The 19,182-nt window shown below is 33.2% G+C and overlaps 1 protein-coding gene across 11 annotated transcripts in view; it reads right to left on the bottom strand.

Annotated features, from left to right (window-relative positions):
* NEK7 (NIMA related kinase 7) overlaps positions 1–19,182 on the bottom strand; it is a 151,703-nt gene that overhangs the window by 31,065 nt on the left and 101,456 nt on the right. For all 11 annotated transcript variants that reach the window (XM_054248271.2, XM_017966515.4, XM_054248269.2 and 8 more), the window contains 2 exons: positions 7,937–8,045; positions 6,941–7,048 (listed from right to left, as the gene is read on the bottom strand). In XM_054248271.2, coding sequence (XP_054104246.1) covers positions 6,941–7,048; positions 7,937–8,045 — 217 coding nt within the window. The remainder of the gene's footprint in view (positions 1–6,940; positions 7,049–7,936; positions 8,046–19,182) is intronic.

The raw sequence follows: 19,182 nt of genomic DNA, 5'->3' as shown, positions 1-19,182 counted from the left end.
GTAACAATTTTTATCATAAATGTTTTAAATTCACCAAAATAAGGCCCTTATCAAAATCGAGTCCAACAGGGATAACTGCAGATTATTGATCCAGAGAAAAGTCACCAGGGATCAATACTCCAGTGAACTTCATGAATCATTCTGGATTTAAAGATAATCTCTCTGCTCAGAATTTTCCAATTTAGAAAGATATAAATTCCCTGAGGCTACATATGGCTCACTCTTCATTCACCACTACCACCCATTCCCATTAAGAGAGTTAATTACTCTTTGGTTGCAACAGCTACAAATATGTCACAAAAACAAATAAGAAAAAGGATACAAACAGCATCAAAAAAAAACAAAATCAGGTATTTTTCCTCTATCTCAAAGCCACGGACAACACTCACATTCATTATTTCTGATTCTCCTCTTCCTGGACAAACAGGAGAATTACATTTCCCTGTCCCCTTGAGACAGTCATTGCCATGAGACCTGTTTTGGCCAATGAAACATGAATGGAAGTAATCTGTGTTACATTCAAGCAGAAGGGCTTAATTAAGAACCGTAAATGATTCTCCATGCTCCCTTCCCCTCATGGGATCACAAAAACGTATGTCGATATGAAGATAACACACGACTGAAGCAGCCTGGAATGCCAAGTCACCACATGAAGAGACAGCAGCTACCCTAAAGACCAACATAGGGCTATCAGTCACTTTGGGTGACAAAAGACTGTAACATACTTCAGTGCCAAGAAATTGAGGTTTTTTGTATTTTTTTTATGGCAGCATCATCTAACCTATACTTACTGATATATTTAGTTAAATTCACCCTTTATGTGCATAGTCTGTCTCTAAGCTTCACTCATTTAGTCAATATTTGCTGAGTATCTATTATGAGCAATTCTCTCTTCTAGATATCTAGAATACATGAGGGAACCAAATACACAACGATCTCTGTCCTCATAAAGCTTACATTTTAGCTGGCAGAGACAATACATATGAAGCATAAGTAAATTACACGGCATGTCAGAAGATAACATGTCCTAGGGAAAAAAAGAAAAATGAAAACAGGGTAAGGTTTAGGAATCCTGGAGATAGAGTGGGAGTGAAGGTGGGGGGTGGGGGAGGGGAGTCAGGCTCAGATTTAAATAGAGTGATCTCAGTTTCCTAATCTGTAACACTTACTGTACCCACAACACTAAGGAGCAGAGGAGAAAACATGCTCTAAAATGCTTGAAAATTTTTAAATGCTAGACAGTATTCGTATTCACTGCTGCTGTTACTGTTAATATTTAGTAGCTATAGAGGATTCTTCCGGGTCACTATCACAGAAAATAAGGAAAGCCTGATATGATTTGACTAGAAATAATATATGTTTGGAATACATAAAAATTGTTCTGGTATTCTGTTTATATGTTTAAATAGTCAATGATTAAGATACTTGATCTCTTGGCAAGTTTTCTCTGGGTCAGAATATTTATATTTGCTGAAAGGAGACTTCAGAGTAAATTAAGAAATAGAAATATACCAAAAGTATATTCCGCCTCTTGTGATATGAGAAAATTTAGTACTTAATTACCATGTTCCAATTTCACAAGTTTTGGTGAAATGTTTTCTTTCAGTCTAAAATAGCCACTTCGTTAGAAATATTGGCTAAAGTTACTGGCAGACAGACAGCCATGAAGACAGACTTTGATATCCTAGAGGCCTATTTCCTGTTTATTTCTGAATCTTGGAGCAGCAACAGCGGTCAATTCTAGGAGAGAGAGAGCTATGTCTTCATATGTAGGCTCCTAAGCAGTGTAACAAAGCTGAATATAGTAATTCTGGATCTAATAACAACAAATCAGAAAACAGTATATAGTAAGAAAAAAAAATGCCACAAGGTACTGACATAATGAAAAAACAGACGTGATGGGAGAGCAAACCCAGACTAGGAAGCCACAGACCTAACTCACTATCTTCTAGCTGTTTACCTTTCTCTGCTTCATTTTCTCAACTTCAAAACAGGAACAGCTCATGTGCATAGCTGACATGTATGTGTAAGGATTTTAGAGAGTTGAATGATTTGCAGACTGTAAAGAACTATGATGCAAGTTATTATATCCCTCTGGAAGAACAAGGAGCAGTATAAATGAGTAATTTATGATTGACCAATTCAACCGGCCAGATAACAAGTCAGGAGAATGTCTAAAAATAGGAAGAAAATGTGAATTAGCCTTTAAGTAAATGAAACAGCATGAAGACACTGCAGAACTTAATCAATACTTTCCAAATTGCGGGTCATAAAACCCACTAATGAGTTGTGAAATCAATTTAGTGGGTTGTAACCAGTGTGATATCTAGTGAAATAAAACAGAACAGACAATATCAGAATGTAATGCAGTTGAATCATTGTCAAGAAATTTGAAAGCCACTGACCTGTCTTATTAGAAAGCTTAAGAGAGAGTTGTGCCCTCATGATAAATTTTAAAGATGTAGACATAGGTAAGTTTCTTAACATATGTTTTTATAAGATTAACAAATAATAAAACAAGGCAAAATTCATAAGGATATATAAATAATATCCTACAATTAGTCTCCCTAGCCACACCTCCATCCAAATTAATACAAAAGCAACAAAGGAAAATCTTCCTTAACATAACTTCATGTAAAAACAAAAGTGACGGTGGAAGGAGGAAAAGGGACCAAAAAAACCAAACGACTGTCTCGATCACAGGTCACAGGCAGTGCAAACCTTCTGTTCTATGGGCTAACGAGTTCTGATGTGGTGTAACTCTGTTCGGTTCTGGGTAGCACATACTAAGGGACACTCTGAGAGGAAAAGATGCAGACTCGCAGGACACACAAGACCCTGAACACAGGAGACTATGCTGGGCATGCTTAGCCCAAAGAAGATGAAGGAGGTTCATGGCTGCTGCCTTCAACCCAGATCACGTCACTCTCCTCATTACATTTAATCTTGTAAAAGCTTGCCACCACACTTAGAATAAAATGTGAATTCCTCCTATATCCAACCCTGCCTTTCCTTCACCAAGTTCCAGCAAACCTTCTGCAGACAGAGCTTATCCTATATCCACCCTTTGTGTGGAATGCTCTTCAGTCTGCCTGTGATATTATTTCATAGCTGTCCCTTTTGCATCCTTTGCATGTCAGTTCAAATATCACCTCCCAAAGGGGCCTTGCTCCACCTCACTCTTTCCAAATTAGTTCCCCAACTGGCCATTTTCTATCACATCACTAATAATTCATCTTAGTTTTTTGTTTATTATCTATTTCCTCCCACCACAATGTAAGCTCCCTGAGGACACGGACTTGTCTTGCTCAGCCTACATTCCTTTTCTCTAGAATAGCACCTGCATATAATAGGTATGAAAGCCATTTTTTGAATCGGTCAGTTCAGGCAAAATAAATAAACTGTACATGAAGAACTTCTCCACCTCCCCGTTTCTTTTTCTGTATCTTCACCACTTCACCACCACCATAAGCCACTGAATATGGTTTATTACAGTATTAAGAAAATACTTTTGCATTCATTATACTATTTGGTCAGGGACTGATTAGGAGTTAAGGAACAACACAGGTTGGTTATTACCTGCATTTCTATTTTTATAAATACAGACACTGAGTTTTAGAAAAGTTAATAAATGGCTTGATCAAGGTCCTACAGAGCAGGCAAATCCCAGCGTTCTTGATTCTTTCCAAAACATCATGCTATTTCTCAAAGTAAGCAACAGGGAAAACATGCTGGCACATCACGAGTGGGAGATATAGTCAATAATCAGATTGGAAAGTTAGAGGACACCAAACTGTTAAGGGCTCTGAATGCCAGGCAAAAGACTTCACATGATATTCTTCAGGCAACAGGGAACCAAGGAGGATTTTGAGGGAAGTAACACAATCAGATAATGTCTTTGAGGAAGATAACTCTAGTAGAAACATTCAGAATGGATTATGAAGAATATCAGAAACAAAAGAGGGTATCTCCTAGTCCAAATGTGAAGTAATTACCGAGTAAGGATGAGGGAAAGGAAAGTAGAGATATTTTGAGACAATATATGTGGTGGTAGCAGAGAGGAAGCAGAAAAAGAAGTTAAGGCCTGTTAGGACATTTTTCAGTTTTGAAGATCTGAACATAGTTTGAACATCCAGCAACATGAGATTTACTATCTGTAATTTTTAATCTTTGTATTCAAGGAATTACTACTGGTTCTGAAAAGTGACTGAAAATGTGGCCATCTATAGAACTTTATTTCCTTACAGAAGATAAGACAGAACTACATGTTCTATTGTATGTTGATTTGTCAGGGAATCAAAAGATACAAACATAAGACACAAAATGAAGAGACAACTGAAAATGCAAAGACTTTCCAATCTCTTAAGAACTGTTAAATACAAAATAGTTTCGATAGGGCGTAGGCCTATTAATGAATTAAAGTTAAAATCACATCTTAATTTGATTTTTCAACTAAAATATATTTTAAAAATATAAATGCATAAGATGTTTTTTAAAACCTTACGTATCTTTGCATTTTAAAATTAAATTCTTGAAAATACCTCCTTTCCAAAGTTAAAAGAAATTTGGCTCTAGGACAAACTTTGTTTAAACTTATTCAGATTTTTCCTTATAAACTACATACAGATCTCATTTATTTATAATTTCACTGAAATTTAGACCTGATCTATGGATGAATCATTCCCTACACACTGTATCCTCAGTAAAATTAAAACATGAATTAACATACAATAAAATCTATAGTTCTATCATGTGTTCTGTAAGCAAAATTAGGGTCAACGTGTCATCAAGAATGTCTGTCAGGATTTCTATATATATTGTATGTTAGCAGAGAGTTTTTCTGGACTCTTCCAAGTAGGATTTTTATGGGATCCAAAGAGCCTTAGTAGACTAGAATCCAAATTTTAATTCTCAGCATTCAATGGACTGTGCTTAGTGAATTTTAGTTTTAAACTATTAAAATCTTCAGTTCACAGAGAAGACAAGCAGGGATAAAGGAAATTTTCTTATTTTCAGGAGACTTTTTTTCTCAAAATAATACGTAAAACAAAAAAAACTTGTGAAAAAATTATTTGTCTACTAATTCATATGTTAAGAAAACAGTCTCATTTCTATTTTTTCACTGCTATATTTCAGGTATGTCATAAAATGCTTAGTAATTATGGGCATGACCACGTATTTTATTTATAATGTGCGTGTGTGTGTATATATATATATACACACACACGCACATTATATATATATGTGTGTATTAGATACATATTATAGATAACATATATTGCATAAATATACATAATGTATATATATAATATATATAACCACATGACCCTAAATGAGTTGATTTTGAAAAAATTGGTATTAGAAATTCATAGTGAATTATTAAATCTATTAAAATTAATTTTACTCTATCATGTAATTTTGACTAGCACATCACCTCAATCTGGAGATGCATATATGTTCGTAAATTCTGTTTAGAACTTTTGCAAGAGACAGTATCAGGCAAACTAAACAAACTGGTTAAGATATATTTCATACAATAACGCTGGATCCTTCAGAATGGATTACTATAGAAGGCTCAGGGACAGTCTGCAAAGCAGCAAGTAAACAACACATGTATGTGCATGAGCACGGGCATGTGCAGGTGTGTGTGTGTAATTGCAGCCTGGCATTTCTAACTAAACTAGTGACAGCAAGCTTTTATGACATTATTCTATTCAGATGAGTAACAAAAAGTGAAAACAGTTATCTACTAGTGATAAATGGCACCGGCTTGGAACAGCCTACGGTTTTCTCTACAGAAATCCTCCACTCTTTGTACTGCATGAATTGTAACTTCCCAAAATAAAGTTTTATTAAAGTGCTAAGCAGACTTATGCATTTTTTATGGAATTTCATGTCAAGTTTCTTTATTCAGGAAAAATTATAAAATAAATGTGAAGTGAAAGGAGAAAAAACTGTTACTCAGCATCACTGTGAAACTTCATTTCCTCAAAATACTTGACAAAATTCAAATTCTGTTAAAAATGCAAAGCATTATCTTTTCAACATTCTTGAAACTAGGATACAATATTTTGTAATTCAGTGAATATTAATTGAGTACTTACGCTTTAGGTACTGTTCTAGAAATACAGAAAAAGTCAATGACAGGTTCAAGGACATAGAGAACTTTAGGTAACAAAGCCAGAAAAACTTAAAAACTCTAGTCAACTAACTCAGATGCTCATTTCAGTATTTTGTTGTTTAGTGTAACTCACTTATTCCTCATCAGGCCATTTAAAAGGTTTTTATTTCATATTTCAAAACAATTTTATAAAAAAAAATGACTTTCAATGAAATTATGACACCAAAGATGAGCACCATTAAATTAAAGCCAACTTACTTTTAACATAACTTTTACTGAATTCTGATTGTCACCATTTGATCTAAGTCCTGGACTTACAAGGAGAAAATACAATTTGAGGAGTTTTAAGATAAGCTCTGTCATTCATTTTAAGTTGTTTGATTTAAAAATTATTTCTTTCTAGTAATTTCTATTCTTTCTAAACAATACTCACAGCCATCTCTGTTATTTTAATACATAAATGTTTACAGTCTACTACTGTATTTTTAAATAGGTAAAGTCCTCTTCCAAGGGACAGCTTAGTCACCATATTACCTATTATTAAATGTAGAATAAAAGGACTTTTCCATGGCAAAGTTAAACCAGATTTATCAGCATTTTTAACTCAGTGCCTGCCTGAGGTCAAGTTACCAGTAGTATCCAAATGTCATATTAGAGGAACCCTTATACCTAATAGAGAGTTACTGGCATCTGTTCAGGACCTGATGATTTTTAAAAGTTTTATTAAGAATCTAACAGCTGGCATGTAATTGGTACACCTCTTACCTTTTAATCACACACACACAAAGTAACTAAATGAAATTATATTGTGTCTCTTACCTAAAGAATGTGCAGCTGTGGTTTTTGAGCTGAAAAACCGGCCAAGCCCAAGATCTCCAAGTTTTACCACCCCAGTGGCTGTAATGAACACATTAGCTGGTTTTATATCTGTGAATAAATGAAGGGATCAGGTAAAAGATGATAGACATTTTAGAAACGTTGAAGGAATTAATAATAACTACTTTTCATGACAGAATTTAAAATGTATTTGAATCATGAAGGTCTGAATTATGAACCAATAACTTTATTTTGAATAATTCTGATGTATCCTAATACCTAGAAGTTCTCAATTCTCTGATACATGAATAATCATCAATGTAGCAAAATGAACATGATTATTAATTTCTATTTCAAATGCATTTTGTTTTCCATTTTCAAGAATCCTGTTGTGAAATTCAAAGCACAAAATACACATGTCCTTTCGATATCAATTTTAAATAAAATCTTACTAAAGATTAACTTCATAGATTTGCATAAAATACAAAACCACGACAACAATATTAGGCAAATAATTATTTACTTAGATGGCTTTAAAAATCTTAATTGCATAAATGAATTGTATTAAAATTTTTCACATTTCAGTATCAATGGATCAATTACTTATTGATGTAACCTTAACACACTCTGCTTAACCACTTGATTGATAATCAAGAATACTGAGCTAATACTGAATATTAAAAATCTAAGTGGTTATAATATACATTATTTGAAGAAACTAAAAACTCTTCCTTATATATATATCTGACTGCTGTTTTGTCTTTACCAATAGCATCTTACTGGTTAGTAAGACGCTCAAAAGTCAAGCAGAAGATTAATTTACATTCTTATTTAAAACCAAGTAGCATTTTATTTAAAGGTTTAACATTCTAACATAATTATAATTTGAAAATAATTACCTGAAAAAGTATAGTATTATGTAATGACTGGAAGATGTTTATTTTGAAGAACTTACATCATTTACAACAAGATTAAAAGTTCTTAATGATTTTATCTTACCTCTATGCATGACTCTTCGAGAATGCATGTGTTCCAATGCACTGCAGAGCTGAACAAAGTACTTCCAGACAGTTCTTTCAGGAATTAGCCTCTTTTGCTTCTTAAAATGCTTTTTGAAAATTAAAAATAAGAATTATAAAAACTAAAATTTTTCAAGACTGAATTCTGACTTGCAAAAATACATAAATAAAAAAACATCTAATTTTATCTACTATTATCAACTAAAAAGCATATGATCTCTATACTGAAATGATTCCAAGAATTTTATCTGACATAATGGCTTAAGTTTTTTCCTATTATAACTAAGGTTAGGACAAACTGTATAACAGTATGTTTTGTGATGTCCCTCTATTTCAAAAAATTAACATCTATATACAATACTTTCCTGTCCTCAAAGGATGATGTCAAATTTCATTTTAAGAAGAGCCAGAATAAAAAAGTCTAGATACCTATAGGTAACTATGTTCATTAAAAGACAATTCTCCTGTCAGAAAGTTTCACTACAGAATTCCTTTTAAATATTGAACAACCCTGGTGATTTAAAACATCACAATTTATTAAAAATTAAATAAATAAACAAAATTTAACAAAAAAGTTTTCATGAATATTTCTACTGCACAATGCAAGCTTTGCTTCAAATGAACGAACTAAACTCCATGGAAGCAAAACCTTACAGGAATGCCCAGTCAAAAAGCTAAGAGCACCAACAGGCTACTTAGGAGAGTGGTCCTTGCACATAAGAGGGCAAATACTACAATAAATGTAAAACCAGAGGTATTTCTTTATGCTCATTTTTTCTGCAATAAATCTGCTAGAAGACTATACTAAAAATATACTCTTTTCAGGATAAAGTCCTTAGCTTCGTAAGACTTACAATGATTCAATACATAAAAATTATGTTTCAAAAACAAAATGCAATTGGTTTCCCATTTAACAATACTCGTAAATGACCAACATGAATATTGCATTTTAATTGGTTTTCATATAATTTTCTGATAGTTTTAACTGTTTTAAAATATATATAGATACTAAAATAGTACTAATATGTACTTTAATGAAATTTATCCAAAGACACTTTGAGAAGTCCAACTAAATTGATTTTTTGTTATTGAATATGGAGAAACTATACTTGAGCATATCCTAAAATAGCTACCTTTCCATTTTTACACCTGTGACCAGCTGAGGGCAGGCTGAATGGCAAAACAGTACAAGGAAATCTGCTGATATCTCTACTTCCCACTTAGCAAAAGATTCTATCTACTATCTCATATGTACTCAATGTATGTACCAAAGGATAAATCCTTAAGGAAAAGCTAATAATCTTACATTAATCTTTCTTACAACACATACTACAGAAATAAATTTATCAGCAATTTCAATAGCTATTACACCAGTAACATTACACTCCAAAGAATGAATAAGAATTAAATGACCAGATAATTAAAAAGCAAATCAGTGTCTTACTAAAATGTTAGAAACCTCCCATATCATGTTTCAATACTAAGTCTTTTTAATTGCAGACTGTGTCAACATCAGTTTCCATTCAAAGGGGGCAATGCTGCAAAATCAGTTCTTTACACATAATTTTCTTTCAGATTTGGAATGAGTCCAACTAAACCCTGTATATGTGCTCTCCCTGATGCTGGATTAGCATATCAGAGGACTGTTTGATGTCAACAGGAAGATGCGGACCAGGTTTCTTTTCATTCAAAAACAAATATACCATATCATGTATGTATGTATCAGACCATGAAAACAATTTTTTATGCTTTAATACAAATTTTGAAATCATCATAATTATAATGTAGTTGGCAGTTTACTTTTTAAATATGATTATAAAAAAGAAATCAAATCTAAAAGAAAATGTATAACTTCAAAATTGCCCCCTAACTGCACAATAGAGAAGATGCTACCAGATCAATATGATCTGATTATTTTCACGTTTCTGTATTCTTTGAGACTGTCACTTACAAGTTAAAAATGGTGACAATAAACTGAATTCAATATAATACTACTCAAAATGACCGGGTTAGAATTAAGTATCTAAGTTAGTTATAGGCCTTAGAAGAGTAACATGACTTTGCTTTTGTCATAAAATAAAGGCAGCTCCATTATACCATTAGTATCTCTCATTATTTTTAATGTGTCTGTTTAAACATATGTGGTTTTTAAACCATTCCTTAAGTTAAGGTTTTTCTGGTTTCTAGTTTCTTTTTTTCCTATCTTTTTTTTTTTTTTTTTTTTTTTTTTTTTTTTAGAAAACCAATGCTTACAATGAGAAAAGCCTGTCTGTTCTGAGGGTGGCACTGTTGGCTATCTCTTACAAGAGGATGAACAGCAAAAAGGCAATGAAAATTGGAATTCTTTTTACTATGGGTAAAATGTACATTAGCACTACAAAGTGGGAACTTCCATAAAGCCAAAGAATTTTAAAAAAAGAAAGAACAACTTTCTCTTAAAACGTCCAATAAACACTTATCTTTTTAAAAGTTAATTCTCTAGCCAAATAACATTATTATCTGAAAATCCTTTTTTCCCTTAAAAAAGGCCGCCTTATATAAATGTTTAGCTCTGATTAAAAATTGAATGCCAACATGTAAAAAGTAAAATAAGTATATTTGTTATATAGTAAGTTTTTAATATAGCAATAATGTAACCAATACATCTAAAAGTTGGTATTGATATAAATATTTATATGAAAATGAAAAGTATGTGACAGGGCACTTTTACCATACTTATGCTATGAAATAAATTACAAGTTTTTTATAGTTAAAAATAAAGTATCTAAAAATTTATGGACAGGCAAAAATAAACACCCAGGTTATCTGATCACCTGGACATAATTTTGCTTAAGTCTTTTTTTTTTTTGAAATAGGCTAGTCTTTGCTCTTTACAAATCTTCAAATACTATTTACTTTAAAAGCACCATTTCCACTTTTATAAAATTCATTCAAATGAAATGAGTACCGGACATTATTCAAATAGAAAAATCAGATGTAACAAAAAGCTAATCAATTTTCATATAAAATGTATGTATATACAAACATCAGATTATATTATATTCTCGCGTATGTGTAAGAAGAGTATTAGCATTTCATTTAGTGAAATTCAGCATATCTGGTAAAACACATTTGCATCACCATGTAAGTGATTTATATTAATATAAAAAGTGTTAGCTGATGCAAGCTGTCTCATTTTAAATATTCTTTAAAAATTTTTTGAATCTAAAAATTAAATTTAAAATTATTAATCTCCAAACATTCTCCTACCAATTAAATGACCAAGACCAAATCCAATTATATAGTGGACACTGAATATCTAAGTAACATTTTTGACCTCAATTGGTTAACTTGGTTCCTGCATTCTAGATACTACAACTCCAAGTAGAATATTCACTGCTTATTTCTGAATTATACAATTCTAATATTCTCCCTCAAGAAATCTCAGTAAGAGCTTCAGTGTTACTGAACGTAACTTCATCAACAGAGAAAGAAAAGAAAATGATCTTATTTTACAAAAAAATTATCATTCTCGGTGGCATATCAAAACATTTAACTATACAGTTTGACATGATAATCTTTATAAAAGCAACTATCAGGCAATAATATCTTGAACTATCAGGGCCAGCTTCATGGACAGAAAACCTATGATATGCAGGTCTGGCACTTGGTTTAAAGCTCTGTTACTGCCACATCAAAAATTCTTAATTTTTACCAAAAAAACTTGCAATTGTGTAGTCAATCCAGGGAAGCATATACTAAGCATCCTTTAGAAATATACTGCTCTGGTTAAAAAAAAATGCAATCCTGGTGTGCAAGGTGTTTTTGAAGAGGATTAGGAAAAATGGTAATTCCTAAATTATTTCTAATTCCTAATTAGAAATTCATAATTTCCTAAAAATGATGAGAAATAATGAAGTTATAAGAGAAGTGGAATTACAGGCACCAGCTGCTCTCCATTTCTTCCAAGTATCTAGTAAGAGGAAGTAAGTGATTTATGTTAAATATAAGGAAACATTTCCTGCTTGGAGTGTCGTCAAATGTTTAAATGTGCCACTAACACAATCCATATCCATCTTATAATAATAGACCTGATTATAAGGTTTGACAGTCACTGGTTGTGTGACCTTGAGCAAGCCACTTAAGCTTGATGGGTCTCAGCTTCCTCACTCTATTATAAAGAGTTGGGAGATGATCTATTGAGTCTCCACCATTCTAAAATATAATCTGTGGGTCTACAGTCTTAGTTTCAAATAAAACAGAAATAATAAGTGTCTGTTTGGCACATTTTTTACACTTAAAAATAATAGTTTCTTGATATGCTTTATCCTTTGTATATCCAATTAATAAAAACAAAGCAAAAAAAAAAAAAAAGCAACAACAAAAAACCTCAAAGATCCCTATTGGTTCATTTAGTACTATAAAAGGTTTTTACATGAGATGAAAAGTAGTTAAGAATTCTTTGTTATAAGCTTGTAGTTAGGTCAAACATTTACCATCAGAGGGGATGTTATGTTCCCATACATATCTTTGTAATTATAATGCAATTTTATAAGACTATACATTGCAGTGGCTATTTCAAAGAATTAAATGCACAGAGACTGGATGATGAAAAAGATAGGATGCTTCTGAAAGTATAATGGACAGTTTTAAGTGTAATTTTTATTATGTATTAATCTTTCTATGGAAACACTTCTTTGGAAGGTATAATGAGGTTATCAACAAACAACTTCACAAATATTTGCTACACACAACTGTGGGAAATTATATAAAATTAAAATTTTGGTATGTAATACTAACATACAGTGTGTAAATATTTTCTCTCTTGGCATTCTGAATAAAATTCAGATACCTTAAGTGGCATTAGAAGGTGTAAAGTAGAATGGGCATGACAGTCATGAGACCACTGAAAATACTTATCACTAGCATCTCATTTTATCTGCTTATCCAAGGTCTACTAGTCTCTGCCTTTTCCTGTAATGTTGGAAAATCTATTAAGAGTGTACTAAGCTGTTTTTAGATTATAATAAAATATAAATATAATCAATTCATCCCCCAAAGTTAAAATTATGCAGGCTATTAATTTGAGCCAAAAATATATTTCATCTTAGGGTAGAAAATGTGAAACAGAAAACACTTTTCCTGAGCAATTAAACCTTGAGGGGGAAAAAAAAGAAACCTCTTAAATTATTTAGCAAACAAGAAAAATAAGTACCCACAAAGTCCAAAACTTCCCCAAAACAGCTGCCTCCTGAACACTGGTACATCAATCTCAAGGAAACTTATTTAGAATATAAAAAAAAAAAGCTCAACAATAAAAATATATGAATGCATCAGAATTGCTACAAAGAATGACTCCTGCATTCCTGCCATGTGAATAATTCTTAAGTTTCCACATTACTAAAACTGATAAGAAAATACTTGGAAATACTTAAAATGTTTTCTCTACTGCATCAGAGTACTAGCGATACAGAAAGGGAGATTAAAAAGGTCAGTCAGTCTTTGAGGAGACACAGAAGGTCACAAAGACAAACAGAAATATTTCCTTCTTTAATAAATTATTTCTTGCTATGTTATACTAAACAACACTAAGAGAGCTGAAGAGATATTTTAATTTTCTTGATGAACAAAGAAAACACAGCAGAACAGTAAACGTATCTCAACTGAAATCTAAAGGAGAGAAATTAAGATGCTTAACATAATGGTGTCTATTTCTTCTCTTTAATTGTCTATAGTTACCAAAATTACTGCTCACAGTGGTATTACAGGATTTATGAAAGGCAGCTTTATACCACTATCACCTTCAAGTCTATGAAACAATAAACTCCTTCAAAATTATCTTCAATCTTTTCCAAGCAGAGTTCAAAGTTCATAAATCAACTTTTATTTATGCCCACAGAATTAATGATGGTCATTTCATGGTTAGAGTGTTTAGTTTCCTAAAATCTCTAAGTTCTATAATGCTTCACTATCAGACTACTTAAATATCAAGGAAAATCCAAGTGATATAAGTAGCATTGCTTCTATAAAAATAATTCTATATAACACACCCACATATACATACCATATGTAGGCATAAATTTATACAAATATACACAAAGGTGTATATATATTATGTGTAGGTACCTAAGTAAATGTACCTATGTGTGTGTGTGTGTGTGTGTGTGTGTGTACATATACATATATGCATAAAATATTAAATACTGTGTAGTTTTTTCAGATAGTGCTACTAATTTGTAACCTTAGGACTTCAGAATATTCTAAAATGAAATATAAGATATATGACAGTCTTATAACTGCATTTGGAATCACTGGCAGTTCTCCTAACTGTCTGACATGGGCTATATACTTTGTCTAGATGCTGAAATGGAAAGTGCAGGTATCCTGGTAAACAATAAATCAGAGTTATCAAAGAGAGATGGGACTGCTGGGAACCTTTATTGCTTTAAGGATCCAAAGGTCAAGAGTGTAAAAGACATTTCAAAGTGATTTTACTTCCAATACAACCTCTACATTCAGATACAAACAAACAAAAATGTGTCTAAAAATATAAAAACAGCCAAACCAATTAGGTGAACAAGATTTTTAAGTTATAATATTTGAAGATAACAGTTATCTCCAAAACATGGTTGACATTCTAGCTAATTTATTAATGTCTATGGTAAGCAGAATTCTAAGATGTACCTCACTCCCCCAAATTCTCAAGTCCGGTTGTATAATTCCCTTCCCTTGAAATAGGGCATGTGAATATTATGAAATATTCTTCCCATTTAATATAATGTTATTTAGAAAAGGGATTTTTTAGATGTAATTAAGGTCCCTAATCAGCTGACTTTGAGTTAATCAGGAAGGACATTGGCCTGGATAGTGCTTACCTAATTGAGTGAGCCATTCAAAGAAGTCAAGAGAGAACTTGACTCAACCCAGGTAACTCCCCTGCGGGTTTTATGGGAGCACAATGGCAGGTTGTAGAGAGGAATGTGGCAGAAAATGGCTGGCAGCCTCAAAAACCTGAGAATAGCCCCCAGTTGATAACCAGGTGGGAAGTAAGAACTTTAGCCATGTAACTTCAAGGAACTGAATTCCCCCAACAACCAGCAAACATGGAAAAAGAACCTCAACCTCAGTGAGCTCAAAGCCCCAAAGGGCATCTTGATTTCAATTTTCTAAGACCTTCAGCAGAGAATCCACTACTCCTGACCCACAGAAATCTAGAGTTAATAAATTTGTGTTGCTTAAAGCTGCTAAATTTGCGGTGATTTGCTATGCAGCAATAAAAAATTAATACAAAATATAATTGTAAACATACAAAATATCAGTATGCAAAATTAATGTTATGTATGTATGAAGAAAAAGAGTTTTAAGGCTTCTACCAAATTTAAAAGGAATGACTTGCAAGTGGCAACAAGGTAGAAAATACAAAGTCAGCAATTTAAGAAGATAGCTTAGGCCAGGCGCGGTGGCTCATGGCTGTAATCCCAGCACTTTGGGAGGCCCAGGTGGGTGTATCACCAAGTCAGGAGTTCAAGACCAGACTGGCCGCCAACATGGTGCATGGTAAAACCCCATCTCTACTAAAAAATACAAAAATTAGCTGGGCATGGTGGCTCGTGCCTGTAATCCCAGTGACCTGGGAGGCTGAGGTAGGAGAATTGCTTGAACCGGGACCCAGAGGCGGAGGTTGCAGTGAGCCAAGATTGCGCCACTGCAACCCAGCCTGGGCTACAAAGCGAGACTCCATTTAAAAAATAAAAAAAGATAGGCTACATCTAAATATACTAGAAATAAGAAGCAATAGTCTTAATTATTTATTTGGTGCAGTGCCTAACTTCTGGCAGAAGACAGACAACCATTTAAATTATTTGTATTGCATATTTCACTAAAAATATTTATAAGAATAATATTCATTTCTTTCTTAGCCACTGTGATATGGTATGACATTCTCTGGCAGATAACAAACCTCTGAGTTTCTTCTCAAAATATTTATTAGGTTACATTTTATTGATATTCTAGCAAAATAATTTTTTAAAATATAATATTAAATATATACATTTATAGTTTATTCTATATGTCTCAAATTGACTTACCAACGGGCAGTTATAAATACAGGCACTTACAAAGAGTTCAATGAATAAAGTATATTTTGTGAAATGAACTATTAAAATTTATAATATATTTTAGGACCATTTTCTATTGACAAGTTGAAATTTTAAAATCCTCTTATTTATATATTTTTGAGATTAATTTCCTCTACACTGGGTTTTGATCACCAAGTATGTTTCTTGACATTAGAATAGTAAAATAAACAGTATAATAAGGTATACTACAAAATGGAGCATCTAGTGTCCAATTTAACTACAATAAAGAAAATATATGGCATATACAGCACAATTTAACTGAAATGTTTTGTAAAGAGTTAATTTTCCTTTAAAATTCTGATTACTGATAATAAAGAAATTTTGATGAAAAATTCTAGATTTCCTTTTATCCTAAAACTCATCTGGGAAGTATTTCATCTGACCACAGCCTCAGGTATTCCTTTGTCACTAATTAGAGAAATACTGAATATTTCAACTATAAATTGCTTAATTATATTTGTCAGCCTGCTCTGAACCAATTAATTATTTACTTGTAAAAATCTTTGATGCAATGCTATCCAGAGGTTCATTTCTGGAATACAGACCAGAAGCTATATTTCCTCTTCTACCCCAATTAAGCTGAAGACTTGAAATAGTGAAATATATTGTTATGATGCAGAATGATTTACAATATTACTCACTACAAAGAAATGAATCATGTTCATTACAATTCAAACATTCACTGCTGTCCTTTCTAAAGCTTTAAGTCCCTGTTCTGTTCCTTCACCAAGTAAGTTCCTATGATTTTTTTTTTCCTGTTGTAATCTATTTTATAAAGAACTGCTTACAGAATAAGCATGTTCAGAAAACAATGTTAGAATTTCTTAACTCCCCAACCCCACTCCGGTAAAAAAAAAAATACACTGAATATCACAGCAACTCTCTATGAGACCAGAGTGTAAACCAGGAAGAAATCACTGTGAGTGTTATACAACCACTCATGTTATCTACTGAGCCCTGGAACAGACTGTAACAGAGGTAAAATAACCAACTCCTATACATCGATTTACTACAAATTTACTGAAGTCTGTACTATCAGCTAGTGGCTTCCCAGAAACTAAAGAACTGAAGATAGCCAGGCAAGCAAAGCCAACATGGTCTCTCTGTGCTCAACAGAAATTAAAGTCTAATGGGAAATACAAACATCAATAAAATAATTACACACATAAATACATGATTATATTACTAAGTGCTATGTAGGAAGGATACTCTGAGAGCACTTATACCATAAAACACTCCGAGTCAAAGAAAAATGCTTGAAGAAGTGATAACTAAGTAAACAACTGAAGTACAAACAGAAAGTCAGCCAAGAATGGAGAACATCCCAGGTAGATGGAATTGCATACATGAATTCCCTGCAAAAGGAAAAAATAAAACACATTCAAGGAAATGAAAGGCCAACGTGCCACAGCAAGAGGGAAAACAGGAGTTATATTCTACAGCAAATACATGCTGAGCACAAGCTCTGTGCCAGGCACTGCTCTAGGCACTTGAGATATGTGAATACATAAAACAGAATCTGATCCTCTCTGAGGGAGCTTATCTTCTGTATCATACAAGGATTACTCAATCTTATCAAACATTTTAGTCTTTACTCTTAAAGTGAAACCCTATAAAGATTTTATTGAAAGGAGGTTTTTCATTTTTCTCTCCCCTCTACCATCTTAAAGACTGATGGAGAAACAGATTTAAGGAATGGGTGCCGGATGCTGGGAGATAATTAAAAAGCTCTGGCTCTCTCCAAATGAGAGGTGACAGTGGAGTAATGGACAGGGAGCCGGGTGGGGAAAGTGGAAAGGCATTTAGAAGAAAAAATAAACAGAATCTGGTGAGATTGAAAAGAAGAGGTAAGGGAGACTGAAATGTCAAATATGAGTCCGGGTTTCCAGAGTGCACAACTAGATAAACTGGTGCCAAGCCTCAAGTTAGGGAACATGGGAGGACGGGTAGTCTATAGGGACTTTGTTTACAGACATATTGAGCCACATAGAGTCAGAATTTAAAGACAGCTCCATGCTAAAGATAAAAAATTGGAAGTCAACAAGAGTATAGACAGTAATTGAATCCATAGGTATAAATGAGGTCAGCTATAATGTGAGTACGAACTCGAAAAAAAAAAAAAAAAAGAACGGAAACTTAAAATTCCATCATTAAAGGCCAGGAAGTAAAGAATGACTCAGTTAAGAAAAATGATAGTCTCCAGAGAGGGAGGAAGAAAATCAAGACACTGTGGGACTCAGTAAGTCAGTGGAGGAGTATTTTAGAAAGAAGAGTATGAAAAGCAGAGCCAAATGCTTCTGAGAGATCAAGCAGAATGAAGACTGGGCAAAGTCCTCTGGCTTTCAGGAGAGAGGTCATTGAAGAGCCATCATATGTGGTAGGTTGGAAAGAGGGTCAGGAGTAAGTGTCTGTGAAGGAAAAAAAAAGAACTAGGGTAGTAACTGAAAGAAAAGGTAGGCAGAGGAGAGGGTAGAAGGATTTAAGATCTTCTGAGATCATCTTATTTAAAATAGCAACACAAAGGCTAGCTGCAGTGGCTCACTTGAGCACTTTGGGAGGCTGAGGCAGGTGAACAGCTGAGGTCAGGAATTTGAGATCAGCCTGACCATTATGGTGAAATCCCAACTTTACTGAAAACACAAAATTAGCCAGGTATGGTGGCGTGCGCCTGTAATCCCAGCTACTAGGGAGGCAGAGACAGGAGAATTGCTTGAACCTAGGAGGCGGAGGTTACAGGGAGCCAAGATCACACCACCGCACTCCAACCTGGGTGACAGAGTAAGACTCCATCTCAAAATAAATAAATTAATTAATTAAATAAAATAGCAACACACCTGCTCCAAACTCCTTATTGCCTTTCTTTAATTTTTCTTCATTGATTTTATGAACATCTGGCATATCATTTATTGTACTTGCTTTTAGCATTTTATTTGACTTCCCACTGGAAAATAAGTTTCTTCAATGAATAAATGAATGAAAGACAGGTATGTGTACATGTGTATACATATAAACATGTTTAAAATAACAGTGACCTGAGAATATTTAAATGATAAGAGAAGGAACTCAGAAGTGCACAATGGTTGTGGATCTAGGACTGGGAACAGATAAT

Source organism: Callithrix jacchus, chromosome 19 (genome assembly GCF_049354715.1).
Source record: "Callithrix jacchus isolate 240 chromosome 19, calJac240_pri, whole genome shotgun sequence".
Taxonomy (NCBI): domain Eukaryota; kingdom Metazoa; phylum Chordata; class Mammalia; order Primates; family Cebidae; genus Callithrix; species Callithrix jacchus.
The sequence above is the reverse complement of the archived record's forward strand: the minus strand, read 5'-3'. Positions and strand labels throughout refer to the sequence as shown.